Below are 27673 nucleotides of genomic sequence, written 5' to 3'. Positions count from 1 at the left end.
CAAAAAAAAGAAAGAAAGAAATTCAATATCTAACAAATGATACCCATACTGTTTCATTTTTATCCTTATCCTAATAAAGTTTGAAATTTTTATTATCAGTTATAATTCTATTACGCAAGTATACGTATCAAATAGATAATATATAAGTAAACAGAATATCGATCCCACAAAAAATTGATTTAAAATTTTACTAAGTACTAAAATTAAAACAATTTAATCTTACGCAAACAATTAAATTCAAATAACTAAAAATAATTAACTAAAATTTAAACTAAAAAAATCAAAATAATTATAACTCAAGTAAATATTAAATCAAACAAGTCTCGTATTACAATATTCTTCACACTTCATCTAAATTTTACCTCTCTTTCTTAACTTATTTTAATGGGTTGAATCGCTAAACTAGAGTCCTAAATTATTTATAAGGGTCTCTCGATACATCTTATAAAAATATTTATTTTAATCAAAACACTATATCCCAATGTAAATTAAAATTAAAATAGATTTAGTAAGTTCAGGTTCTAATCTAGCTACATGTGATTTATAAGTATTTCCCTATCCTATAAGCAAATCAATTAATATGATCATATGTTATCTTAATTTTAGTTACACTAAACTCCTTTACCCAAGTTTGATTAGGTTCCTAAATCAATTTAATTGGTGGCCAAGCTATTAAAAACATTAAGAACAAATTGAAACAAACAATTCAATTCCATTAAAAATAAGTAAGAAAGAGATTAAAAATTCATATTACATGTGAATTTAATTGCAATTCTAAAAAAAAAAATTAGTTACTCATGATTGCAAAGACAAATAACATTATATAAAATTCAACCATTGCGAGTAACAAGAAAAGTAAAAGCTAAGGAAGAAAACAAAACAAATATTTTTAGTTTTGCTCTCTAAGTTTCAGCCTCAACTTCTAACTTCTTAAATCTCTAAAAGTTGTATGTCCTAATTTTTAAAAAAAATCCTATTTATGCTAATAAACTTAACTTATAGTTTCCTAAGTTGACCTAAAAAGGCCCAATTATCAATTATCAGTCTTTAAAAGTTACAATTCTCACCACAGTACGTCCAGCCATTTTTTGACTTGATTTTCTCTATCTTTGAGGAAAAATTAGGTAAAATGATCTTATCAAAGTTGTAACTCTGTCTCTTAGCTTTCCAATAGTCCAAGAATCGCATCATTTGGAGTTTGTAGCACCAGTTATGGGCAAAACACTGATGCATATGCAAGCAGACTTCCAAATCTTCTAACACCTTATTTTCCAAAATTAAACTCAATTTCTTTAGTTCTTGCAAAAAATATAAAAAAACTAGTAAATAATAACCAATTTAAAAGAAATAACATAAAATTAAAATAACTCATTTAAAAATAAACTAATTATAAAAACAACTAAATTATAATTAAAAATTAAGAACTTAATTAATATTTAATAACAAAAGTAAATTAAAATAATTTTATAAAATAAAATTATTATTTATCTATAACTTTTTTTAATCCATTTCAAATTCATGTATGCATCGACAACATTGTTATAATTTAAAAACATTAAAGATGTGTTGATGTTTACTTAGACTGTAGATGCACATGTTACTATTCTGTTCTTATGTTGATAGTGTGTTGACAAATTTTGGATGAAAACTTTTACAACACATATTAAAATTAATGGTAAAATATCTTGATTTTTTTAAGTTTTGATTGAAATTATACAAAAATTTACTAGTTTCAAAATAGACACTCTGTCCCAAAATTAAAAACACGTAAACAAAAATATTGAAAAGACAAAAATATGTTTTTTATTAATTTAAAATTTTATTATTATGTTTTTTAAAAAATAAAGAGCACTGATCCCAAGAAATGGGAGCATCGGGGCCAAAGGAAGGGAGCATTGGTGCTCTCCAATGGGGAGCTTTTTTTAATAAAAAAATTATATAATTATACTTATGAAAATTAATTAGAAATAAAATTATCTTTCTATTTTTACCACGTCGGCAAGTTGATAAAAATAGTAACAATTGATTAATGGCTAGACTTACGTGTCTAATGAAAAATATTTTTTTAAAATAGACTATCTCATTTCAAAAACTAATAAATCTCCGAGTAATCTTGATAAAAATTTAGATGATAGGGTATTTTACTCTAAAATGAAACAAAGGCATCAAAATTCTAAAGTATTAATTAAGGGAAAGTGACCTTGACATCTTATCAGAAGAATATCATAATAAAAATAAAATTTATCTGGTTTACATTACTCTTCTTGACCTCTGCTGTGTTTCACGTTTATGCAAATTTTAGTACCCATCAAGTTGGAGGGCTATATGCAAGTTGACCCGGTTGAGCTAGCTTAGCTTCCTCGTTTATGCATAGAGGGGTGGATGGGTGAGAAGCAGTCAAAACCTTTGAATACACACAGTGCAGAGCATTGAAAAGTTCACCAGAACCTTGACAAAAAAATTTTGGTCTTACGGAGTTTCAAGAAGGGAGGGAGGCCCCAGGGGCGAACATCACGATTCACAGGTTCATGAACAGAGCCTTCAACCACCAAATCATCCAAATGTAAGTGTGGGGAAGCCTGCTGCCCTCCTAAAGGACACAAGTTTTCAATTTGATGTAACCCCAAAGCAACAACGGATTGTTGACAAGGGGTTTTTCAGGATTTTCTTTCATCAATTCCTGAAAGAAATATAATTAGTTTTTGGCTTCAAAGGGTTATACACAATTATTTTGCTGTGTCTAATTTGGAAAACCCTCTTATATTGTCTTCTTAAGGTGGCAAGAAGACCAAATTCATGCACTCAACCTGTTACAAAGATCTGGTCCCATGGCAAAAGTTAGTTCATCTTTAGGGATACAAAAGTTTTTTAGTCTTCTGATTGAAGAGATTTAACAGCTTCTTGAATGCAAACCCAAGTTGCCACATTCATGCATTTAGTCTTATGATATGATCCTCATCCAACAAACAATAAGAGGTGACAAAAATTGTTGGCAAAGATATGAGACATTTTCTTTTATATATGATAAAACTTGGTGAAAATCCCATTCATGTTTTCTGTCGGCTGTTATTCAACCTATAATGTTTTCTGTGGGGGTCTATGAAGCCTGGCGTTAAAATGGCTTAGGCTCTAGGGGTTCAAATTATTGGTAAATGCTAGCTAGTATAGTTTTGAATTTTATTACTTGCAAACAAAAATTGTCCTCATACAATGACAAACACAAGGAAACTGATTTTTTTTAAATTTTTTTTCTTGATACATATATTACGGAAAAAAATTAAACGAAAAGAAAAAATTCAAATCCTAAATAACCCGAATTTCTTAAGTGGGTATGTAACAAATAATATAATTATTATGTCAAGTTATTAATCCCAATTATTCTTGCAATTACTTTTTTAAAGGTCATTAATTGATGTTAAGGCTAAGAAATAAGCTAAGGTTCTCTCTCTCTATCTATCTATCTATATATATATATATATATATATATATATAATATCATCTTTGTTTTCCCAATCTAAACTTTCCCTATAATTCAAAGGCTATACCAAAACTATTGCCTTAAATAGAAAATATATGTGATGTAATTAGTTAGCAGAAATATGGAAGGTGGCATTTAATTGTACCTTCGAGTCCTTGCAATATAACCAATTATAGTATGTTGCTGGGCCGCCGGCGCTGATCAAACTTGGGAGAGGTCTGACAGTCAATTATCAACAACTGCGAAGACCTTCCTTTGCAGCTGTTGATTTCTTTCAAACTTGTATGCATGTGTGTGTATATACTATAATATATATATATATATATATTATTCTAATATGAAGCAAGTGGGTTTTCTTTGGTAAGACTTTTCCTTTGTTTTATTGCTTTGTTTTCTACTTTGAGAAAGTGGAAGGATTTTGAGATAAGCATATGTAACTATGAGGCTGTGCTTCTTATCACACTCACATTGCTCTATATTACTTCTCTTTGTTTGAAGTGCTACAAATTGTGCAACAAAATATATACTATTTTTTCCAAAGGACCTTGAAGAATATGAAAATCTAATAAGATGATAAAAAAAGGAGTAAATATAAAAAATTTTCTATGATCTTATCAAGAACCTAATACAAGAAAATATATATTGTTTTTATAAAAGATTAATTTATTTCACATCAATCGTTAATAAGATTTGTATATGGAAGACAACTATAAACCTACATGAATGTTGTTGGATGTATATCTATACTTGGATTCATTTTAGATATGCCTTGCAATCAAATTTTAAAAAGAAAGTAAATCATGAATTTTAATTTTCCTCAATCATATAGCTAATCTATACTATAAGATAACATATTATATGTAATTGCATAAGTAGGACCAACCCACGTGAAGACCATCCTTGTGCACGACTTGAATGCTGTGTAAGCCGCCTAGCTAGCCTCCCTCTCTCTCTCTCCTTCAATTCTTCCGTCCTTTTCATTTTGGTAGGACCTCTTCTTCAAGTTCTTATTAAAACTTCATGAGAGTATATATAGGATTATCAATCCACCAGAAACTCCCATACCCAAAATCACTTTCCTCCTTTCTCTAAAGCAATTTTCCAAAAAACATGGATTTCCATAGCCAAAAACTATATGCCCCCAAGCACAACAAAAAGAGGCTGAACCAAGAGCAAGTAAGGGAGCTTGAGAAAAGCTTCGCTGCCAACAAGAAGCTGGAACCTGAGCTCAAGCTTCACCTTGCCAACCAGCTTGGAGTTCCACCAAGACAAGTGGCTATCTGGTACCAGAACAAGCGAGCCCGGTGGAAGACACAAAACTTGGAACTTGACTACAACACCCTCCAAGTGAAACTAGAGAATGCATTGTCCGAGAAGCGAATGCTTGAGAAAGATGTCAAGCATCTTCAAGAAGAGTTAAGGAAAGCTCAAGAGATGATGTTTTCCATGAATAATTACCAGAAAGATCCTCGCCACCATCCTCCTCCTTTCGTTTCTTGCACTTCAGCAGGGTCTAGTGAAGAAGGAGGGAGCTCTAGCTTTCATGAGGATAATGTTCATGATCATGAGGTTTTGCAGATTGATGAACTCTACGCTTGTTTGATTGGTGCAGATAGGTCTACTTGGAGCTAAGGTGGTTGTGGGAAAACTTGTTCTTTATTGCAATAACAAGTTTCTTGTTGCCTGTCTTTGTAAGAAAATAGTAGACTTTTTTAGGCAGTGTTTGCTCTGAAGGACAGAACGGATAAATGGACAAACAATCATTCAATAGCTAAGTTATGAAGTAAATTGAAGCGGTTGGATTTAAAAAAAAAAAAAGAAAAACAAAAACTTTTCCAACTTTTATCCTTCTTGCCAAACACAACTTTAGTTGGATTAATTCCTTAATGTTAATTTCCAGTAGCCTATTACATCAAAAATTTTAATGTCTTTGTTATATGATTTTGGAGTGACCATAAACTTGTCTTGTAACAACAAACAAAGCCAAATTGATTAACCCTTTTATTGACCTATATTGTTGCTTGTTCCTATCCAACTTAAATGCCCAATGCAAGTGGGAAATGGCAGTCTGTCTAATGACGGGATCCCTTCAACATTCATGCATCATTCTTCAGTAAATTGGTATCCCTTAATTAATTTCTGTCTCATCCCTATGGAAGATTGAAAGTTTAGTACCATTTCAGTCTACTGTCTTGTTTTGGTACATCACCATGTTAATTACTATGTATTTCTTAAAAGCTATGATGCATGCGTTTTCTGGCCGATGGAGTAACTAGCTAGCTGGAAATCTATAATGTGACAGATTAATTTTAATTTGTGTTAATGGACTGTGATATTATTTATACATACACCAGTAGTTTGGTGCTATTGGAGTGTAAAATTTTAATGGAGTAATGGTATATTTTTATCACATGACTACTTAAGAACAAATGAATGAAAAAAAATTAACCTTAACGAATTGAGTTAATATGCCCTAATCTGGAATTTTGTATGCAAATAAAAACTTAGTATATATTCGACATTTAGACATGGTATCAAGAATTTTTAATTAGATTCAATCTAAGAGACATATAGCTTATATTTAAATTGAAAATAACTAATATTTTCAACATTCAAGTATTTGATTAATGATAGATGTATTTATCTCTCTACTTAAAAAGTTAAATTTGATTTTCTTATTTCCCGATTGGAAAAAAAAATATATCATTAACACTGTCGATTTTTTCAATAATTTTGTTTAACCCACTATATAATGAGATGGGTATTTTAATTTCCTAAAATATATAATTAGATACAGTTAAAAAAATTATTTTGATAACCTAATTAGGTGAGTAATCAATAAAGAAGAAGAAAAGCAATTAATTTAGACTGACCAAGTAGTTTGAAAGCAATATGATGTAAGTATATAATATAATATAATAGATACTCAGTGTATCGAATTAGATATCTGAATTCAACTATCCTTTTTTCAGACTAAAAACTAGTGAAAGTCTACAACAACTTATGATGAGCCGAAGAATTGGACATGCAGATTTTACCAAAACTTTGTGGAAAAAGTCAAATTATGAATGAAGCTAACTTATATTTGGAAGCCATGAAACTTTCTCTCCTTTGTCTTCTTATCATGTGAGTTAGACTAGTCAAGGATTATATATATATATATATATATATATATATATATATATATATTCAAATTAGACTCTTAACTAAGTAACATCTATTTCAATGATTATGAATTAAATTAGATATTTTAATTCACTAAGTTACTCAACAAAACAAAATTGTAATTTTTAACTCAATGTTTATTTATTGATATGGTTGGGTATAAAACCTCAAATTGCCGACGAGATTCAGAATCTTGAGATCTTGTGAATTTGATTCAATTTTATATTGAATTTGTTCAATTATATATCGATTTGTTGGCGACTTGTTTGTTTAATAATTTTTTCTATGAAATGTAATACTTAATTATAATTTTAATTACTAGTGATAAGTGTAATTTTATAAAAAAAAAAAGCAACACCTAAAATATGTAAATTTAATTTTTTTTGAAAGAACGGATGTTGAACTCTTGGATAATATATAAGGATGAGCAATTGGTCGATTTGATCTATCATAATTAAGGACCCAATAGATTAAACATTTTTTAAAAAAAGACCAAAACCAACCAAATTTAAAAGAAAATCAAACTGACTAAACATTCAATTGGTTCAACAAATTTGGTTTCGGACAAAAAGAATTAAAATTTTGTCATTTTTTTTACAACATTGAAATTTATAAATACCTAATTATAAAATATACAAATTATCTAAACATTAAAATATACAAATAATATTTATCTTTTCCTCACATAATTATGTTTTTTCACATAACCCATTAAATTAATATTAAATAATTTTATATATTTTATATAAATTTATAAAAAATATATATACTATTAATTTAATTTTTTAGTCGATACGGTTTAAAAATTTTAAAATTAAGAACTGACCAAATAAACTAATTAAATCAAAAATTTTTAAACCAATTAATTAGACTAAACCGTTTTACTCAAATTACGTTCAGATCATTGATCTCATCCAATTTTATTCCCTCCTAATAACATATGTGAGGAAAAGGAAAAATTTTGTCCTATCTCTTAATAAAGTAGTTTAGAGAAAATTAAATAAATAAACCCCAATCCTATCCAAACAACTTGGAACACTTTTCATGACAGAATGATTACATGTTAATGACAAAAGCAAATAGGAACAGCATTGTGGGGACCCAAAGCTATAGCTTCTAAGCTTAGGCACCGCATATGACCTTTGACTAAGAATAATGTCCTATTTGTTTGTTAATTGTTGTATTCACATTATATGAGATTGAAAATTTGACTTTAACAGTGCAATTACACCTCTGAATTGTCTAAGTTTTTAAAGGGCGTGCATATTTATAATTTATAGATATTAAATAAGATTCATCCAAATTATAAATATGACCCTAGTAGCCTGTACCTCCCATCTCTTTGTTTTCCTCTTTTCTTTCTTTATCTTCCTTTTCTTTTCCTCTTTTTCCTTTCTTTTTCTCAAAAGTAAACTCCTATTTCTTTCAATAACCTTCCCCTCTCAGGATCTACGATCAATTTAAAGGGCTTGCAACAAAAATTCTAAGCCAACAATGATACTTCAATAAGCAATACTATCTACCCAAAGAGCATATCTTTAATTTTTAGATTTCAAGATTCAAGTTATCAATATCAATTTAAAGCTTACAAGCTAGTTAACTATAGTACTTAATCCCTCAAAAATAAGTATTATTTTTAACATGTATGTAATTTGTGTAATCTTTCTTTTTATTTTTTTCTATTGTATTTGGATAATATTTGTTGAGTTTAATTAAATTGCTAAGGTATTTGTTTTTTAAAATAAATAGTGAAAAACATTTTTCATAAAACGTTCAAATAAAATCAATATCAATTTGAAGCTTGGAGACTAATTAACTATAATACTTAATCCCTCAAAAATAAGTTTTTTTTTTAACATGTATGTAATTTGAGTAATCTTTCTTTTTGTTTTTTTTCTATTGTATTTGGATAATGTTCGTTAAGTTTAAGTAAATTCGTAAGGTTTTACTTTTTTAAAAATAAATAATGAAAAATATTTGTCATAAAACATCCAAATAAAATATTTTCTATAGTTTATCCAAATAAAGTTATTTTATGATTACTAAATAGTGTCACAGGTTAGAATTTAAACCCAACCCCATGTGGCTTTAAGTTCTAAAAATAAAATTTAAATAAGTATATAAATCACAGGTCTATACTCTCAACTCAAAAGACATGTTTAATAGATGGTAAAAGATTCATATTTATATTCTTAATACCTACCCCATTTCTTACTGATGTGAGATCCGTAATATTTACTTCACTCAATTGTGCAATATCTTCATTACATTGGCTCTTTACCGATATAGGAAAGGAACTCTTGCACTAGTCTGGGTCTATATTGACCCTAGTATCTCTCATAAAAACCTCACATTAATGAAGATTCGAGTCTACTTTGATACCACTTATTACAGATTGAAATTTAAATCTAATGTCATGTGGCCTTAAACTCTAAAAATAGAGCTTAAGTAAATTGATAAATTACGAGCCATGTCACAGCATCCCACATTAGTAAGAAATAGGGTGGGTTTTAAAAACATAAATATGAGTCTTTCATCACCGATCAAGCATGGCTTTTGGGTTCGAAGTGTGGATCTGTGATTTATAGGCTTATTTAAATTTCATACGAAGTTGAGTTTAAGTTTCAATCCGTAGCCGATGGTATCAGAGTAGACTCAGATCTTTATTGATGTTGGCCCACATAAGAGATATAAAGGTTGAGATAAACCTGAATTAGTGTAAAAGTCTCTCTCTTTTATGAGTAAAGAGCCAATGCAATGGGACATTGCATAATTGGTATTTTACATCAGTAAAAAATGAGATGAGTCTTTAGGATATAAATATGGATTTCTCATTACTTATCAAGCAAGTTTTTTGAGTTAAAAATATAGATTCGTAATTTATAAATTTATTTAAATTTTATTTTTAAAACTTAAGGTTACACGAAGTTCGACATAAGTTCTAACTCATGAAAATAAATCCTATTTGCAAAAAAAAAAAAAAACTAATTAAGCTCAATATAACTTTAAGCTTATAAAACTCTATTTTTAGAGTTTAAAGCCACACATGGTTGAGCTTAAGTTGAGGCTTGTGACAAACGGATCCTAACTTAAAAAAAAAACACTAATTAAGCTCAATATAACCTTAAGAAAAACTCAAAACGATTCGTTTAATAGCATTAAAAACGCCGCGTTTTTGTGGCTAGAATTATATTATTCTTTTCTCTCCCTTTTGCCCCGCTCCCTCCAAATTAGTAGTCCAAAAAATAAAAAACCAGTACTTTCGGCCAACAAACCCGTAATACAAGCCGACCCGACGAAATACCTAAATGGCGTCGACGTCGGCATGTCGCGCCGACGGCGTCAGTGGAAGAATCAGACGCGCCTCTTCCAACCTTTTCTCCGAAAATCAAGCGCTTGTCACCGTAAGCTTATTATTAGTATAGTTTGAATTTTTTTGTCCACGTTGTAAAGCAATTTTGAAAGTTTTTTTCTTTTTTCAGGATATAAGGAAAGCTTGGAATTCGATGAAGGAAATTGCCGTGGATTTAGAGACAGATAATCAATCCGAGATGGTATTTTTATTTTATTTGCATAATAATATTTACTTTTTTTTTTAATTTGTTTCTTATAGTGGGTTTCTGATAAACTAACGGGTTATAGTTTTGAAGTGTGAAAAGAAGTGAGGACATGTGGGGTTGAATTGGGTTTTGTTTTTTTCCGATGCCCATAAAACCCCATAAAACCCTTATACTTGTTTCTTATAAATGCAATAAAACTTGTAATCATTGCTTAAACTTTTGTTTGAGTAAAGCCCGAAACAAGATTAGAAAATGATTATAGAAATATTTTTTTTTTCAATTTTCCCCTTTCGATTGACTAATAAAGTTGATGAATAAGGTGGTGAATTTGAAAATTTTTGGTTGGGGTTTCGGTTATAGTGTCATAACTATGCCATGTTGAGTCAGTTCTTTGGTTTGTTAAGGTTTTTGTGGTTTTGGAACGAGTGTTGGATTTTACTTGTAGCTCTCCGGACTGGTTTGTATGTTTCAACCTCTGTCTCTAGTACAGCTTCCAGGTTACAGATCACCCTGCTCTAGAAAAGGGGTAAAAACAACGTTGAAGAATAAATGAAATAAACAAAACCGTATTCTGATACTTTAGATATATGATGACTTGAAAACCAAAATTTTAACTTTAATCAGAATTCAAAATCCTTTTTGGTATGGTAGGATATTGATGATAGTTCATTTGGTAGGTGAAGCAGCTAGAAGAAGCTGTTGCTGAACTGGTAGAAGGTCATGAAAACTGCCTACATCATTCATCAGCAATTCAATCTGTTGGAGAGGCATATGAACCTGGGGCTGAGGTGCATGTTTATTTCTTTAATGCATTATATGTATATTTTTTGGTTTAGTAATATCATTTTGTATCGATGTACTAACGCTTACTGAATTAATGTCATCTGTTGCTTGCATGTTTTAACTACAGTTAACTGATTTTAAGAAGTTGCTGGATTCCGAGTTTGAAAAGGTTAAGGCTAGTTCATCTTCAAATCTACAGAATCATCCACTGATACATCAGTTCCAGCAAGCTGTCTGGGTAGGTATTTCAAACACATCAAGCCAGTTTTTGAAATTATTAAGATGGAAAAAGTCAATGATTATTTTTTATCCATATGTTGTTTTTATTTCTTCTTATACTGTTAATTAATCTTATTTTGTATTTAGGGTCGAGGTTCCTCTCGGCTTTTGAGTTTGCAACATTATATTGTTTTATATATATGTATGTAGACAAAAGTATACATGTTTGTTTCTATAGATATGCAAACTAGTAAGGGTAATTTGGTTTTGTCAGAATCATTTCCATCTGCATATATAAGCATGTTTGAAATTGATGTTTGACTTATCTTAGAAGACTGATAAGGGGATGGAGGGAGGTCGAAGAAAAGAATAAGAACCTAGTAACTATCAAAAAGAATTATAGAAGATTGTATAATGCTGAGCAAGTCGAGAATTTGTTTACAAATGTTTTCTCCTGGCCAATGGTCACTGCTTTTTTCTTAAAGGTTAAGATCAATATGGCCTAAAAAATGCACTTGAAGAAAAGATTATAGAATTTATAGATGCATGATGACCAAAGGAAGGATGTTAAATAACGTGGAGTTTTATTGATATAACCTTGGCCTTTGATTATTGTCTAGTATTAGTACTGGATATTGTTTTTGTTGGAGTCTCATCCCTTAATCTTCAAGAGAAATTTGAAACAACAGATGTCCTACCTAAGCAAAGACAATAAACGTGGTCATGTGTTCTGAGTTTTGATGCATAGGCAATATGGGAGCACTGATCTTCAAAAATGTTACGATGATGTTGTGTTGCATGGTTTATTCACTACCTGTCTTGAGCAAAATCCACTAGAAGAAATAACAAATAAAGCATAGGCCCATCACATACTTTGTGCTGATGTTCAGTTTCAATCAGTATAGAGGCAGCTAGGATTAGAATCTAGACCACTTGGTGAAAGAGGTTTTGATACGATGCCAAGAACCACTTTAGAATCTAGATCACTTGGTGAAAGAGATTATTGTATGTCGTTCTGAGAGTAGGTTTTATTCATTAATGAAATCAACAGTTGAGGGACAACTGACAAGTGTCAAAGTGTATTTGAGCTTAATAAATACATGGCATATGAGATTACAGTCAGTGCTGCTGATCAGTGGCATTTACAGTGAAATAAGAGTCCTCGGTATTGGTGTGCAGTTAGTAGCAATCTGTAGGTCACTTAATCCTTGAAGCCCTGGCTCACATCTGCTATACTTGTCAATTGAGAAAAATATGTTTTCGTTTTCTGTCTTTATCTCTCTCATGCAGGAATTGGTGAATACTAGATGCCAGTAGGTATTTCGTGCCACACTGTTTACCAATGATCTTCATCTTTAAGCTTTTATATTTATTGGTAACATGATTTATTACTATGGTGGATGATTATTCAAGGGATATCTTACATATCCAGTGTTCTTAAATCTTCCTCAGAATGTTCACCATACTGGGCAGCCAATGCCAGGTGAAGAGCAGGAGGATGTTGTCATGACCAGTACGGAGAGCAATATTAAGAATCTTAAATGTCCATTGACCGGAAAGCCTATTACTGAATTAACAGAACCAGTTCGCAGGTACCGTGTAGTTAATTTTTAACAGATCGTTCCAGTGAAAAATAGTATTCTGTTTTATTTGGTTAATTTGTTAATGTTTTAAGAGATGCGTTTGCTCTTAGTGGAAAATGTTCCTTATTTGTTCCCTTGTTTTAGGATAGATTTGCATAAATCTATCTCAGCATCTTAAGTCTCACCGTATTTTGATGGTTGGAAGCATGGTAGTCCTAATTCCCATTTGCTGGAATGCCCTTCAGAAAAATCCTGAAAATTTTAGTTTGCCAACATGATTGAGTTGTTTAGAAACTTGAGTATGCATTGGGACACATATTTTTGAGTCTGCCCTTTTGTATCAAATAATATCCAGTATGTTTACTCTTTTGATCCAGCCTGGACTGCAAGCATATTTACGAAAAGAGCGCTATCCTGGACTTCATAAAATCCAAGCGTGGCAATGCTAAATGCCCCGTATCAGGTATATACAATTTTATTTTATATTAGAGTTATTAATTCTCTACGGCACCCTCATTCCTGACCATTTCTTCTTCTGTCAGCTTGCCCTAAGATGCTGCAGGCAAAAAGAGTTGTCTGTGACCCATTGTTACTCTTCGAAATTGAGGAGCAGCGCTCATTGAGTAGACAGACTGCTAGAACTGATGTCATAGAAGATTTCACAGAAATGGAGCCTCATGAAGAATAGTCCATGGAACCAGTTATGCATTTGCCGATAGATATCAAGATGTCGAATACTTGTGGTCGCTCCTAGCTGATTAGATTTCCTTTGTATAGTCTTAATGCATATAATTTTGGAAGTGTAATTATGCAGCTTTCTCACTCTAATCCCTTTCTTCTTTCTCCTTCAGTTTCTGACAGAATTTGTATTTGGGAAAGATGTAAGGAGTTGTTTTGAATCTCTTTGTGTATTCCTTCCTGAAGTGCTTGAACCTTTTGCTGGTTATGTTGGTAGAAAGGTTGGCATCCTCTCAAAGCATTCTCTTTCTGTTTAAATTGAAGACTTGCAAACAAGTTAATGAAAACCTTCTAGGATAGGTAGGGGATGGCCATGGACATACCACAAAAGAAATAGAGGAAAGTAAGTGGATAAGATCAAAAGTCTGGACATAAAGATATTATACGTAAATCTATGTCTAGTTTTTTTTTTTTAATATATAATTGAAAAAAGGGGAGTTCGAATTTTATTTTTTAATAAAAAATAATATATTAATTAATGAGTTAAATGGTCTGATGTATATTTAAATTTAAATTGCTTATTAATCATATAAAGTTACATTAATTACTATAAAATTTTTAATGGTGGGTTGAAATTGGAAATTTGATATATTAAAGTTCATGTCTATTAGTTATATAAGTTGCAATGTACGAATTTGAGACTTCGATTGTCTCGGTTGGAGTTTATTCGATTGTCTCGATGGGAGTTTATCATCAATATATTATAACGTGTGAGTTTGAAATTTTGATTATTTTGGTATGAGGTAGGAAAGTATTATTATTTTTTCATTTAAATGTGATTAATCAATTAAAAAAAATCAGATTTGATTTATGTAACTGAGTTTAGATTCAAAAATATATGTATTTGATTAGTGGGCAACATAGACACAAATATAAAATTTTATTTTTAGAATATATATTTATAAATATAAATATATATATATATATATATATCTCTTCTTACGTAGTGCAGTATATTTTTCATAAGAGAAAAAAAGGACATAATTAAATAGAGCTACAAACTAGAAAATCTAAATTTCCTTCTGGAACAGAACTTAAGCCACTTCCGATAATGGCTTTCGTTAATACTACTAGGATTCCTGTTTCTCGAATCTTTGCTTATTGCAGCCGTTCTCTTTCTTCTCCACTCACAAACCCATTCTTTATTTCTACTCTACCTCCCGTTCCTTCATGCAAGTTTTCCATAACAGCCCAGTTCTCCCCTCCCTCTTCTTCTCCTTCTTCTTCTGCAATGAATACCCAAGTGGGTATTAGTAGTAGTAGTAGTCGTTGGCGGCCCATGTGTTTGTACTACACTCAAGGGAAATGTACCAAGGTATGCCTGGTTTTGCCTGTCTACTCATTATTACAGAAACCACTAACATTGATTTTCACGGCTTCTTTTGACAATTTCTCGTTTCTTACCATCTGTTCGAGTTAAGTTTTAAAGCCTGATTCTTTTTGCCATTTTATATGTGGGTTTACTTTTATTCATGCGCTTGTTTATATGGGCATACATTTTGAGCTCCATTTCCTTCTTATATTTGCTTTTTGCTTTTCTTTTGAGAGTAAAATCAGGAGATAATAGTTTTGAAGAATTAAAAATTAAAGTTTAACTTTGTCATAACAAAATAGATGATTTAGTTTTGTATAAAATAATTATGTTTGGAAGTATGTTGCATTTTGTTCATTTGCTCAATTTTAACCAAATATGATTTTGGTTATTGTTTTCCTTTTTAACAAATTTTTAGAAAGTAAGCAAATAGATAAGGGCAAGTAGCAGATATAATGATGGAATGAAGCCTTATTTTATTAGGATTATGTGGATTTGCTTGTTCTATATTGCTTTCCTAAAGGTTAATCCTTTTGTTGGGTTGTAGAAGTTTTGAATTGTATATGATCAAGTTGATTACCAGTTTATAGAGAGGTTAGGTTGCAGAGACTTGCAGTTCTCAGGCTGCATTATTTTAGTTCCCCTCAGATAATGTTGCCATGTCTTAAAGAGCATTTTGGTTTGTTTCTTATTACTCTTGAAATCGAATACGACATGCGAATTGAGTGTGGAAATTCAAGGCTCTTGATTTAGTCGTGTTTATGTTTAGACATGGGAAGATATTATTATTTTTTGAAAAATAAGTTGAGGTATTGTTTGTTCTGATATCTAATTTACTCTTTCATTTCAGATGGATGATCCTTTGCATCTGGAGAAGTTCAGTCATGATTGCTCTAGGGATCTTCAAGTTAATGCCACTTTCATTGAGAAAAACTGCTCTCAAAATAAGGATTTTTTCTTGGTGCTTGATTTGGAAGGGAAAGTTGAGATACTTGAGTTTCCTGTATTGCTGATGGATGCAAAAACCTTGCGTGTACTGGATTTCTTCCACAGGTTGTTTTTTCTTTACAGTATCTTTGGCACCAGTGGCAATTCATTTTTGGATTTTTCTTTCTATGTTTTTTGTTTTAGTGCATATGCGCTAGCTTGACTTTTACCTTCTTGATACCATGTGTGCATGCATACATTGATGATAGAGTCACTTGGTTGCAAATGATTTTCGATCTTTCCATGACTGTATATCTAACTTAAGGGATAAAAATTGTTACAGGTTTGTGAGGCCCTCTGAGATGAGTGAGCAAGCGATAAACAAATATATTGAAGGAAAATATGGCAAATTTGGGGTTGATAGGTAATAGTATTTTACTTCTATTCAATCCTAAGAGCATTAGATGTACAATGTATGGTGAATGTGGAGAACTGATGGATCCTTTCCCCTCCCAAATCGGTGATGTTGGCCATTTCTACTCTGTTGGCTAATTCCTTGCTACAATAATTGCTAGTAGGTAGGGCTAACTGATGAGTTATGTATGTAGCTAAAATTTAACTTGATTGTAGAGTCTGGCATGACACAGCTCAGCCATTTAAGGAAGTTATTCAGCAGTTTGAAGCTTGGTTGACTCAGCATCAACTCTGGGAAAAGAAGGGCGGTGCCTCCCTTACTCAAGCAGCATTTGTAACTTGGTGAGTCTTGAAACTCTTGAAAAATTAATATCTATTTCTTCTTTGTCTACTGAAGAATGCTCATTTCTTTGATATTAGCGGAAACTGGGATTTGAAGACAAAGGTCCCTCAACAATGCAAAGTTTCTGGGATCAAGCTCCCCCCATATTTCATGGAATGGATCAATCTAAAGGATGTGTATCTAAATTTTTATGGGCGTGAGGCAAGTACAAGCTTCAATTGGACTGCATCATTATATTCTTCTTTCTTCCATTTGATGCATCTTGGAGCTTTAGATAGATAATCCATGACCAATACTTATTTCCTGAAGTGATAAATTTGATTCTGTGTTCAAATCTTCCATGCCCAAGGTGGTCAACTCAATCCTGGTTGAACTGGTTTTTCTTCTGATTAAGATTAAATTCTGTTACTTATATAACTGGTTGTAAAGCATAGCCATATTTTTTCTAAACAATCTTTGGAGAGGAAATAATAATTTTTTTCCTGATTTTAAAAGGGTACTGAATTGCAGGAACTAAATCTGAAATAATGATCTTGATGGAATACTAGGCACTACGCACTAGCATCACATTTTATGGAACATGTTTGTACTTGTTTAATATGACCAACCTTGCATTACCCCTCCTTCCCCCTCTACAACAACGACAAATAGAGAGATCAAAGTTTCATTTGGTTTTGGTTTTGTGTTTGGTTTAATTGTGTCTTCTTTATCTTATGTGATATGATTGCTTGATGATGGGTGACAGGCCAGAGGAATGATGTCCATGATGAAGCAGCTTGAAATTCCATCTTTCGGATGTCACCATCTAGGTATCGATGACACAAAAAACATAGCAAGGGTACTGCAACACATGCTCGCTGATGGTGCAGTTATGCAAATTACTGCAAGGAGATATTCTGAATCTCAAAAAGTTGAATTTCACTTTGAGAATCGTGTCAGGTATCCACGAAGAACAAAAGGCAGTTTTAAGCTAAATCTGAACTTTTCAACACAATGATTAGATGTAAATCATGATTATTCAACAAATAGTTATTTGAATTCTCTGCTTTTGACCTTTGATTCTATCTTTCAATCCAGATGATGCTTAGCTTTTTGGATGCATTAGTCAATATCCTCCTTGAAGAAGGTTCGAGTACTCCATGAATTGTCAATGACAAGCTGTAGATTGGAAGCTTCCCTCATTGCTTTACTTAATATAGAGCAATATCCAACCATTGGGGGGTTAAATTTTGTTACCCCAATAATGTAATCTAGATTCACTTTATGCACATATAAGATTAGGATGTGCTCAATAGTTCGAATCGACATAAACAATACAAATTTTGAGGATAAAGATTTAAGGTTTCTTACTCAAACTTGATGGGGTTTTTTTTAAAAACTCTTTAGCATTTTCCTAAAAGATTTACAAATTATGTGTTTATGAACTAGAAAATGATGAAATTTGCTTCCAAATTTCAACCCAATTGATGCTAAAATACTAGAATCCTGGCATGAAAGAAGTAAAAGATCAGATGTATGTTCAAGTGGCTCCCATGATCAAGCATCTGACCAACAATACGTTGGTGAGTATCTTCCCTTGTAAAGAGCCGTTGTACCTTCAACCCTACCCCAAAAGCCACTATACTCTCCTACAAATCAGACCACCCATTTCCCCAAACTTTTGATTTTCCATCATAAAAACAAATCTGAACATATTTGCGGCAACTTCTGCCTTTTGGTAGGAAAAAACGAAGAAAATTCACTCATCCTACACATATCCCACTCTCCCTCCATCCAGCTCGGGATCTCTCTCCCTATTTTGATCAACAATCCCACCCTAATACTCAATCAAGCACTAATTCCCCTTAGATCCCACAAGTCAACAAACTCATAAAAGCTCCTATTGGCCAATTAAAGTTCCTACAACCACGCGCTTCCAGGAGAGTGAAGATGAACAAAAAAAATTATTAGTATAAAAATGTATTAGTATTTTTATTTCTCCAAAGCCTTGTGCCCTAGTCCCTCCCTTTCACCTCAAGAAAAACCCAAAACTTGAAGCAACTGAAAACCTCAAAGGTTCTTTCTGTTTCGTCCCAAATTGATTTCTAAGCGATTTTACTTCATTGGTTTCTCGTCATTTTCGATTTCCCATTCGGAACGATCCAACTCAGCGTCTCCCCTGGTGAGTTAAGTACTGAGTTCGATCGATTTTTATCTACCTTCGAAAATCATTGCTTTATTTGGAGTACCCAATTGAGGAAACTGAAAGATGGATCAGTAGTTGAATACCCAGTCGCCTAAATCTTTTAAATTAATATTATATGCAATGTTTATGAAACCTTAGGAGAAAATTGATATAGATATTGGAGGTTTTCATATATTTTGTGTGGTTTTGGTCATGCAATTATCACCGGCCTCGGTTTCTTCATCGAAACGGAGTGATTTTGGGCAAAAATCAGGTACTAGGCTTCGGAAGAAGCATAAGAGATTAGATGCAATATGTGAGGAAGAGTATAATAGGAAACATGGAGAAGGTAATGAAGGGAATGATGGTGATGGGTCAGGGAGTGTGGATTTAGAGCTCCGTAGGAGCTCACGGGTTAGGAGGGCGCCGGTTATATTGGATGTGTCACCTCCGCCTCCAAAGAAAAGGCGGAAGATTGGGAAGAGTGGGACGTTTGGTCGGGGGGAGAAAAGGTTAGGGCGTGTGAAGGAGGAGGAGGAGGAGGAGGAGGAGGATGGTTTGGAGACAAGGAGGTGCAGACTCTAGGGAGTTGGAGGTCGAGGTTAAGGACAAGAGAAGGAATGTGAATATTAATGCAAAGGTGGAGGAGAGGGTTCTGCCGAAGAGGAGGAGGAAGCTTTTTGAGGATATAGTTGGGAATGAGGAGGACGAGGAGAGGTGGAAGAAGAAGAGGAAGAAGAGGAGGATGAATCGATTGTGGAGAAATGATGGTAGTGAAATCCAAGAGGCGAGGGAGGGTAACACAGCAACTGTTCAGATAGTGAAGAGAAGGTGGAGATTTGTGGCATGGGAGAAGAAATGGAGGTGGAAAAAGCAGAATAAAAAGAGATGAGGTAGAGGAAGATGTGCTGTTTTAGACAGTGAAAAGAGTCATGGAAATGATAGGGAGGACATGGTTGTGGAGCCTCCTACAGTTTTGGAGAGTGAAATGAGTCATGAAAATGAGAGGGAGAGGATGGATGGCTATGTGGTTGAGCTGGTTAAAGAGGATGACAGAGAACTATCAAATTGTATACAATCAGAGGGGCTGGCATTGGCCATGAAAAGGTTGAAAAAACTGAAACAATTGAAACAGTGGAGCTGAGTGAAGAACAAGTGCAACATTTAGAATGTCAGAATGAAGAAGCAAATGAAGAGGATGTTGTAGAAGTAGATAATGAGGCAGAGGAAGTTGAAGATGGTGGTGTTCATGATGCAAAAGATGATGGATTGGTGAAAGTTGACGAAAAACCTTCAGAACATAAGAATGATATAACAGTAGACCAGTCAAATAAAGCAGCTGCTGAAGCAATTGGCAAGCCACGTATAAAACAGGGGAGAAGGTGTGGATTGTGTGGTGGTGGGACTGATGGCAAACCCCCAAAGAAGTTGGTTCAGGATGTAGGTGATAGTGAAAATGAAGCATACAGCTCTTCAGCTTCAGAGGAACCAAACTATGACATTTGGGATGGGTTTGGTGACGAATCTGGGTGGCTTGGTCGTCTCCTTGGTCCTATAAATGATCGTTATGGTATTGCTGGAATTTGGGTTCATCAACACTGTGCTGTATGGAGTCCTGAGGTGCAGTTCTATTCTTTTCCCTTTTATATTCGTCTTTTCCAAACTTAATTTATTAATTGATCTCTTTACTAGTATCGGTGGATACATATGTGTAAGCATTCATTATATACATATACGTGCTGATGTTTTTCATCTATTACTTCCTTCTCTGTCTGCTATATGATTTTATAAGCATTTTGGATGTCCATGGTCTTTACCATAGCTTGTTTTTTGAGCTGTTGATACACCTTGGGCTTTTACCATAGCTTCTCAACCCTTTGTAGTTTCGTGCTTAGTATATCTCAATTTCCCCTTTTAATAATTTACTATGTATATGCTGACAATTCTCTTAGTTTCTATCCTGCATGATTTCAGGTAATTAAAAGAATTGGTTCTGGAAGTTTACAATCTCTATCACCCATTAAACTCTTCTTAATTCATCTTTATTCTGCTGCATCTCCCTTTTCATCGATGTTCCTGTCTGTAGGTTTATTTTGCCGGCTTGGGATGCTTAAAAAATGTTAGGGCAGCACTTTGTAGAGGAAGAGCATTAAAATGCAGCCGATGTGGGAGGCCAGGAGCAACAATTGGATGTCGTGTTGATCGGTGTCCGAAGACATACCACTTGGTTTGTTTCTTGATATCTATTCTCCAAAGAAATCTCCCTTAACGCATCCTCCCCTTCCTTGCTGCTCAATTTTTGTTCAAGAAATAGATAGAGCTTCTTGTTGCTTTCCAATTGATGAAATTCTACTTTTTGGCAGCCTTGTGCCAGAGCTAATGGCTGTATATTTGATCATCGCAAATTTCTCATAGCCTGCACTGATCATCGGCATCTCTTCCAACCTCCTGGTATTCAATATTTAGCCCGGATAAAGAAATTGAAAGCTAAGAAAATGAAGTTGGAAATGAGGAAAGTATCAAATGATGCATGGCGAAAGGATATTGAAGCTGAAGAAAAATGGTTGGAGCATTGTGGTGAGGATGAAGAGTTCTTGAAACGTGAGGGCAAGAGACTTCATCGAGATTTGTTAAGAATAGCACCTGTCTATATTGGAGGCTCAGAGTCTGAGAGTGGGAAATCATTTGAGGGATGGGAATCTGTTGCTGGCTTGCAGGATGTTATCCAATGCATGAAGGAAGTTGTCATCTTACCACTGTTGTATCCTGAGTTCTTTGACAATCTGGGCCTTACACCTCCCAGAGGTGTTCTTTTGCATGGCTATCCAGGAACAGGCAAAACTCTTGTGGTGCGAGCATTGATTGGTTCTTGTGCTCGTGGCGATAAGCGGATTGCATATTTTGCCCGCAAAGGTGCTGACTGCTTAGGAAAATATGTTGGTGATGCTGAGCGTCAGCTGAGGCTCTTGTTCCAGGTTGCTGAGAGATGCCAACCTTCTATAATATTCTTTGATGAGATAGATGGCTTAGCACCTCGACGGACAAGGCAGCAAGATCAGACACATAGTTCTGTTGTGTCCACTTTGCTTGCTCTGTTGGATGGTTTGAAGTCCCGAGGTTCAGTGGTGGTGATAGGTGCAACTAATCGCCCTGATGCTGTTGATCCTGCATTGAGGAGGCCTGGGAGATTTGATCGAGAGATTTATTTTCCACTGCCATCATTGGAGGACAGGGCTGCAATCCTTGAACTTCATACTCAAAAATGGCCAAAACCAGTTGCTGGATCTTTGCTCAAATGGGTTGCAAGAAAGACTATAGGGTTTGCTGGTGCAGATTTGCAGGCTCTTTGTACTCAAGCAGCTGTTGTTGCTTTGAAGAGGAGTTTTCCTTTGCAGGAAATTTTGTCTGCTGCTGAAGAGAAAACTCCTAGTGCTAAACGTGTTCCTCTTCCTACTGTCACAGTTGAGGAGCGGGATTGGTTGGAGGCTTTGTCATGTTCCCCACCTCCTTGCTCACGTAGAGAAGCAGGAATGGCTGCTCATGATTTAGTTGCCTCTCCTCTTCCTACCCATCTCATCCCTTGTCTGTTGGAACCATTATCCACCTTGCTTGTTTCTCTTCATTTGGATGAACGCCTCTGGCTGCCACCCCTTCTTTCTAAAGGTGGGGCAGTGATTGAAAGCGTGATTGTTTCCACTTTGGATGACAAAAGACTGCCCAAGGATCATTGGTGGTCCCATGTTCATGACCTTCTTCAAGAAGCAGAGGTTACTAAGGAGATAGAGAGAAGGTTATCACGTGCTGGAATGTTAATAGGAGAGACTAGCTTTGCTGATTATGATGCCTTCATAGGTGATATTAGTGATGATGGTGTCAAGTTTGAACCTTCAAAATTGCGTAATGGCAGCACATGCTCTAGTTTGTCACGGAATACCTATTTTACTTCAACAAAGAAAACAGGGTTTCGGATATTAATTGCTGGAAGTCCTAGGTCAGGCCAAAAGCATCTTGCTTCTTGTCTTCTTCACTGTTTAGTTGGGAATGTTGAAATACAGAAAGTTGATTTAGCTACAATTGCACAAGAAGGACAGGGTGACTTGATTCAGGGAGTAACTCAGATTTTAAGTATGTTCCTCATACTTTATCTTTTTGTTGTAGCTAGCATTAGTTTTTTGGTAATATCTGGTTTATTTTTAAAGTAACATAAGATAGATGATGAATGCACACCTCTATTCTTTCACACCTGTGTTTCCCCACCTCCTTTTTGCCATCTGTACTTTGAATCATGTTTTAAGCTGCTTGGCACTTCTATAATCTAGGAATATTTCTTGTCATTTCTGTCTAGGTTGTTAGTTGGAAATATGGGTTAACGGTTTCCTTGGAGCTGAGTGGCTATAGTTTGGACAAAGAAGCAAATAGAAACATCCCTTGCTTTACTTAAAAAATTATCTTCGACTAGACACCTGAGATGGCTGTCAGCAACTACTGCAATAGCTTCCACAGCCAGTATAATATATGCTTTATATTTATATAATCAAAAGGTGTGTTGATTTATGTTTGATATATACCTCTTGATTGCCATAAGATCAGGGTTTCATTATTAAAATAAACTTGGAAGCTTAACATCTAAGCTAAGCTTGGAACCATTAAAGGCCTCATAGAAAGAACAACTAACAAGGCTTGGACTATTACCTCATGAAAATGAAACTAGTGGACCATAGCTACTACCTATTTCAAAAATTGGAGTTTCCTATGTACATTGGTTTCTGGAAAGTTTCATTATGAAGTGTGTAGTGCCTAGCTAACATGTAAGTTAACTAAATGGTGATGGAGTCTGTGGAGATTCCTAGAGATTCATGCTGAAATTAAAGTCATGTAAGTGGATTTAATTGATTTGGGCTTACATTTTTAATGGTGTGTTGGTGAGCATTTATGACAGTGACTAAGCTCAAAATAAAGTTCTTTGTGAAAGATTAGAGTACAGGTTACTAGATCTAATTCACTTGAAACATCGTTACAAACTATTCAAATTCCATGGCAGTGAAATGTGCAAGCATGGGGTCATGTGTGGTATTTATGCCAAGAATAGATTTGTGGGCTGTGGAGACTGTTAATCAAGTTGCTGAGGAGAGTGATTTGTCTTCAACATTCCATCAATCTCCCATGGAGGAAGATCCTCTACCTGTTGAAAAGGAAAGTGGATTCTCTCTGCAGCAATCTGAGTTGGCGGAGACAACGGAGGCTATCGCTGCTTTTCAAACCATATCACATGCGTGGAGTTCATTTGTTGAGCAAGTGGAATCAATCTGTGTGTCTACATCCTTGATAATTCTGGTAGGAATTATTTTCATTTACTTATTTACTTACTTGCATTTCAGGATCCAATACTTTATTTGTTGCTTGAGTAGCTATGCTCTACTGTGGAGCTTAGAATGAAAGAAGTTTTTTTGCTTTGATTAAAAGAAATTCATATGTTTGATCTAGTTCGACTATCATATTTTCATTTTTTATTTTCTTCAACAGTTCCTTGGCTTGCTTGGGTTTTGACTTGGCTAATGTCAGGTCGGACATATTAGCACTTGCATGACATTGATTTCTGAGTGTTTGGACTGTAATTACTTACCTAATGAAATTTCTACCATTTTAGAGTCGAGGTTAATTTGACTTTGTTACTGATTAGCAGCTTGTTGTAACTTGAATGGTTCAGGTAGAAGTGGAGAGCTGTCTGACCTGCATTTGAGAAGCTCTAGGTTAAGCTCTGTGGATATGACTTAAAGTGGATTGACTGATCATTTAAAAGTACTAACTTGAAACATGGTGCTTGAAACTTCATGCTTTGGCCCTTTTACTTAATTAGGACATTGTGAAGCCATTTGTTATAAATGTGTTAGTTTTTCAGTCTGAGCCCCTATTCAATCAAAACTTTATCTATTAAGATACAAGCCCCCATCCCCCTCTTTCTTCCCCTTGCTCCTTCTCTTACTGCCTTTAGATCTCTTGTAAGCATGTCTAACTCTTAATGCTTCTTATCTATCAACAGGCTACTTCAGAAGTTCCACATCTGGAACTCCCTGATAGAATAAGGCAATTCTTTAAGAGTGATCTAACAAATTGCAGTCAGAAAACTACATTAGAGCACACAGTACCCAGATTCTCTGTGCATGTTGGCAGGAACTTTGACCATGATATGGTTATCAAACTATCTGCTGCAGAGTTATCAAGGGATATCCTTCAACTGTTTGTTCATTTAATTCATCAAAGATCTCATGTTCATGAAGATTTCAGAACAAAAAATTCCGCTGAAACCTATGCAGCTGCAGAAAATGACCATATATCTCATGGTTTGGCTTGTGAAGTGACGGTTGGATCACAATCTTGTGGTGATTTGTCTGTTGCAGTGCCAGCAGCACCAACCAACAGTAGAAATTTGAAGGGGAAAGCAAGCTTGATGCTAGCAATATCTTCATTTGGCTATCAAATTTTGCGATATCCTCACTTCGCAGAGCTTTGCTGGGTGACATCAAAACTTAAAGAAGGTCCCTCTGCAGACATAGGTGGTCCCTGGAAGGGCTGGCCATTCAACTCATGTATCATTCGTCCCACCGACTCATTAGAAAAGGCAGCTGTTGCTTGTGGCTCCAGCAACATCAAAAGCAAAGAGAAATATGGTTTGGTCAGAGGTCTGATTGCTGTTGGTTTATCAGCATACAGAGGCTTGTACACATCACTTAGAGAAGTTTCCTCTGAGGTACGGGAGGTTCTCGAGCTACTAGTTGGGTGGATTAATGCAAAAGTTAACACTGGAAAAAACAGATACCTGTATGTTCGTATTTTATCTCAAGTTGCTTATCTGGAGGATATGGTTAACAGCTGGGCATATTCCCTGCAGAGGTATCCTTTTTCTCATTCTTTGTATTACTTGTTGTTTCATATATATATGGATTATCGTCTAACAAGACTTGATTCATTTGCAGTTTAGATCAGGATGCTCAAATAAAAGCAGCAAGCCCCAAACCATACACTTTGGGTTCTCCAGATAATCATTTGACATGTGTGAATAATCCAGATCACGTTCAGGAATTCAGGCCTGATGTTTCTAACAGAGGTTGCCCTGAATCTGAAGGTCTGGATGCAAACACTATGGAATTCACCATGCAAAATACTGATTTCATTGACTTGAACAAAGAGGATGATGATTGTGCTGCTAATCATGAGGGAAAAGTTGCACTTTTTGCAGATGCTGCACAGGGGACAGGCCTAATTGGTAATACTACTTCAGAGGAGCATCTTAATTCGTCTGTGGCAAATGAATCACTTGTTCATTTAGACAAGCAGAATGGGACAAATTCTGGACTTTGCGGGTCAGAAAGTACTAAAAATCCTATGGTTGAGGGACAGTTTGATGTGCGAAATAAAGACAGTATTGACTTGAATGAGACAGCTGGTGATTGTGCTCCTAGTCATGAGGGAAAAATTGCTGCTGACCAAGAAGCTGTAGAGCTGGTAGGCCTCGATGGTAGTACTACCTCCATGGAGCATCATTGTTCTGTGGTCAGCCAACCAGTTGTTCATGTTGTCGAGCAGAATGGAACAAATCCTGGACTGTGTCGGTCAGAAAGTACTGGATATCCTATGGCTGAGGGAGATCCTGGGTCCTCAAAACAATCTAATGGATTTGCACCAAGTGAATCTGTTTTGTCTGAGAATGGATTCTGTAGTTCAGATGAAGTGGATGGTACAAAGTTCCATGTCACTGGGAACGGTTGCAACCAGATTAATGCTTCTGAAACAAAGATTGTTATCACATCTGCAGATGGCAAGCCCAAAGACTGTGAACATAGAGAAGATCCCTATTTCTCTTCAAGAAAAACTGCTTTTCCAACTGAATCAGGAGTTACATGCATGTATCAGTGCTGTTCTGACTGCCTACATATGCTCCTTATTTTGATGCAAAAAGTTCTGCTTCAACAACCGAAATCAGATGGGGGCCAGTGGACAGTAGATGATGTTCATGATACAGTTGTATCAATGTCTGTGGATCTTCTTTCAACGGTTAGGAAAGTTTATGCTGCTGGATATAGCAGCATTAAATTTGATGAAAACCTGAGAATTGAAAATCATGGAAAATTATCCAAGTGTCAAGAGTGGAGCAAATGTCTTTGCAAAAGCTCAGAAAATAGTTTAGTTATTCCGACAGAATGTGGCTGTCACCCTGTAGGCACCACCTCTCCAAACATCAAATTCATGTTTGATCCAAAATTTGTTTACAGAGATGGAGTGATGGTTCCCATAGATTCTAACAAAGAAGTTTCTTTTCACTGTAAATTCAAGACGTTGTGCCTTTGTTCTCTTATAGAGTCTATATTAATGACAAAGCAGCCTTTCGATTGATTTTGGCTTTTACAGTATCAATTGTCTTGCTGTGGCAAGGTGAGTTTCTTTGGAGAGTTTAAAAATCAAATTTTGTTGGCTGAGCATTTGCCAAGGCAGTATCATTTCTTCTTCCTGAGGCATAGTAGAATGGTAGAATGGTCCTACTTTCTTTCCTACTCAAAACTGCTTCCCCAAGTTTTGGTTTCCTGGGTAGAAGCTAACCTATATACCATGTAAATATCATCCGAGGTTACTACACCTTTGAGTACTGTAAGTATGCTTTCTTATAGCCATTAAATAAAATATACCTCTGGAGGTTTGTCATTCTGGTGCTTCTTGTCTTATTGCACTGTTTTCTTCTATCACTACTCTATGATTGCAACTTTTGATTTTGATGATCTCAACTGCTGCAATTTGAAGGTTCAAATTTTGACATGATCATTATTCGAAGTTTTCATCTTCTAAAGTGCTTAATACTTTGCTCCTTGAAATCCCTGAATATGTTATTTATGCATATGGTGACATTTAAATAGGGTTTCTCTTAGCTCTCTATGGAACTATATTTCGATGCTTGCCTGGAAGAGTAATAGAAATTCCTGAGCATGTTCATACTA

At 34.5% G+C, this 27673-nt stretch overlaps 4 protein-coding genes and 1 pseudogene across 4 annotated transcripts; all 5 read left to right on the top strand.

The window, feature by feature from the left end:
* The first annotated feature begins 4554 nt into the window (after positions 1-4554).
* Positions 4555-5440, top strand: HB52 (homeobox protein 52). The gene has a single exon (XM_021432905.2). It carries the CDS (start codon positions 4589-4591, stop codon positions 5108-5110), a length of 522 nt encoding a protein of 173 aa, XP_021288580.1. The 5' UTR covers positions 4555-4588; the 3' UTR covers positions 5111-5440.
* A 4435-nt stretch (positions 5441-9875) lies between these two features.
* On the top strand, positions 9876-13768 carry HPY2 (RING/U-box superfamily protein). The gene is made up of 7 exons (XM_021433178.2): positions 9876-10047; positions 10126-10197; positions 10881-10991; positions 11114-11224; positions 12658-12797; positions 13166-13251; positions 13331-13768. The coding sequence occupies exons 1-7, from the start codon at positions 9952-9954 to the stop codon at positions 13474-13476; spliced, it is 762 nt and encodes a 253-aa protein (XP_021288853.1). The 5' UTR covers positions 9876-9951; the 3' UTR covers positions 13477-13768.
* Positions 13769-14500: 732 nt separating this feature from the next.
* LOC110420025 (Polynucleotidyl transferase, ribonuclease H-like superfamily protein) lies at positions 14501-17877 on the top strand. Its single transcript, XM_021433177.1, has 7 exons — positions 14501-14841; positions 15689-15891; positions 16109-16189; positions 16396-16521; positions 16600-16723; positions 17268-17461; positions 17600-17877. The coding sequence occupies exons 1-7, from the start codon at positions 14578-14580 to the stop codon at positions 17601-17603; spliced, it is 996 nt and encodes a 331-aa protein (XP_021288852.1). The 5' UTR covers positions 14501-14577; the 3' UTR covers positions 17604-17877.
* A 666-nt stretch (positions 17878-18543) lies between these two features.
* Positions 18544-19740, top strand: LOC149527005 (uncharacterized; annotated as a pseudogene).
* On the top strand, positions 19740-27400 carry LOC110420024 (P-loop containing nucleoside triphosphate hydrolases superfamily protein; the record flags this gene model as incomplete). Its single annotated transcript, XM_089784102.1, has 7 exons — positions 19740-20306; positions 20773-20913; positions 21050-22811; positions 23728-24020; positions 24727-25577; positions 25661-25809; positions 25924-27400. Coding segments are annotated over 7 exons (4917 nt in total), but the record flags the coding sequence as incomplete, so codon positions are not given.
* Between the last annotated feature and the right edge of the window lie 273 nt (positions 27401-27673).

Source organism: Theobroma umbraticum, unplaced genomic scaffold (genome assembly GCF_002168275.2).
Source record: "Theobroma umbraticum cultivar Fairchild unplaced genomic scaffold, ASM216827v3 scaffold_67.0, whole genome shotgun sequence".
Lineage (NCBI taxonomy): Eukaryota > Viridiplantae > Streptophyta > Magnoliopsida > Malvales > Malvaceae > Theobroma > Theobroma umbraticum.
This window is presented reverse-complemented; position numbering and strand designations above follow the sequence as displayed.

Excerpts from the sequence above, each read along its gene's own strand:
- HPY2 (XM_021433178.2), top strand. The coding sequence starts at position 9,952 with ATGGCGTCGACGTCGGCATGTCGCGCCGACGGCGTCAGTGGAAGAATC. Across the intron at positions 10,992-11,113 it reads CATATGAACCTGGGGCTGAG|TTAACTGATTTTAAGAAGTT; the intron begins GTGCATGTTTAT and ends TTTTAACTACAG. Across the intron at positions 11,225-12,657 it reads AGTTCCAGCAAGCTGTCTGG|AATGTTCACCATACTGGGCA; the intron begins GTAGGTATTTCA and ends AATCTTCCTCAG.
- LOC110420025 (XM_021433177.1), top strand. The coding sequence starts at position 14,578 with ATGGCTTTCGTTAATACTACTAGGATTCCTGTTTCTCGAATCTTTGCT. Across the intron at positions 16,190-16,395 it reads GGCAAATTTGGGGTTGATAG|AGTCTGGCATGACACAGCTC; the intron begins GTAATAGTATTT and ends ACTTGATTGTAG. Across the intron at positions 16,724-17,267 it reads TAAATTTTTATGGGCGTGAG|GCCAGAGGAATGATGTCCAT; the intron begins GCAAGTACAAGC and ends GATGGGTGACAG.
- HB52 (XM_021432905.2), top strand. The coding sequence starts at position 4,589 with ATGGATTTCCATAGCCAAAAACTATATGCCCCCAAGCACAACAAAAAG.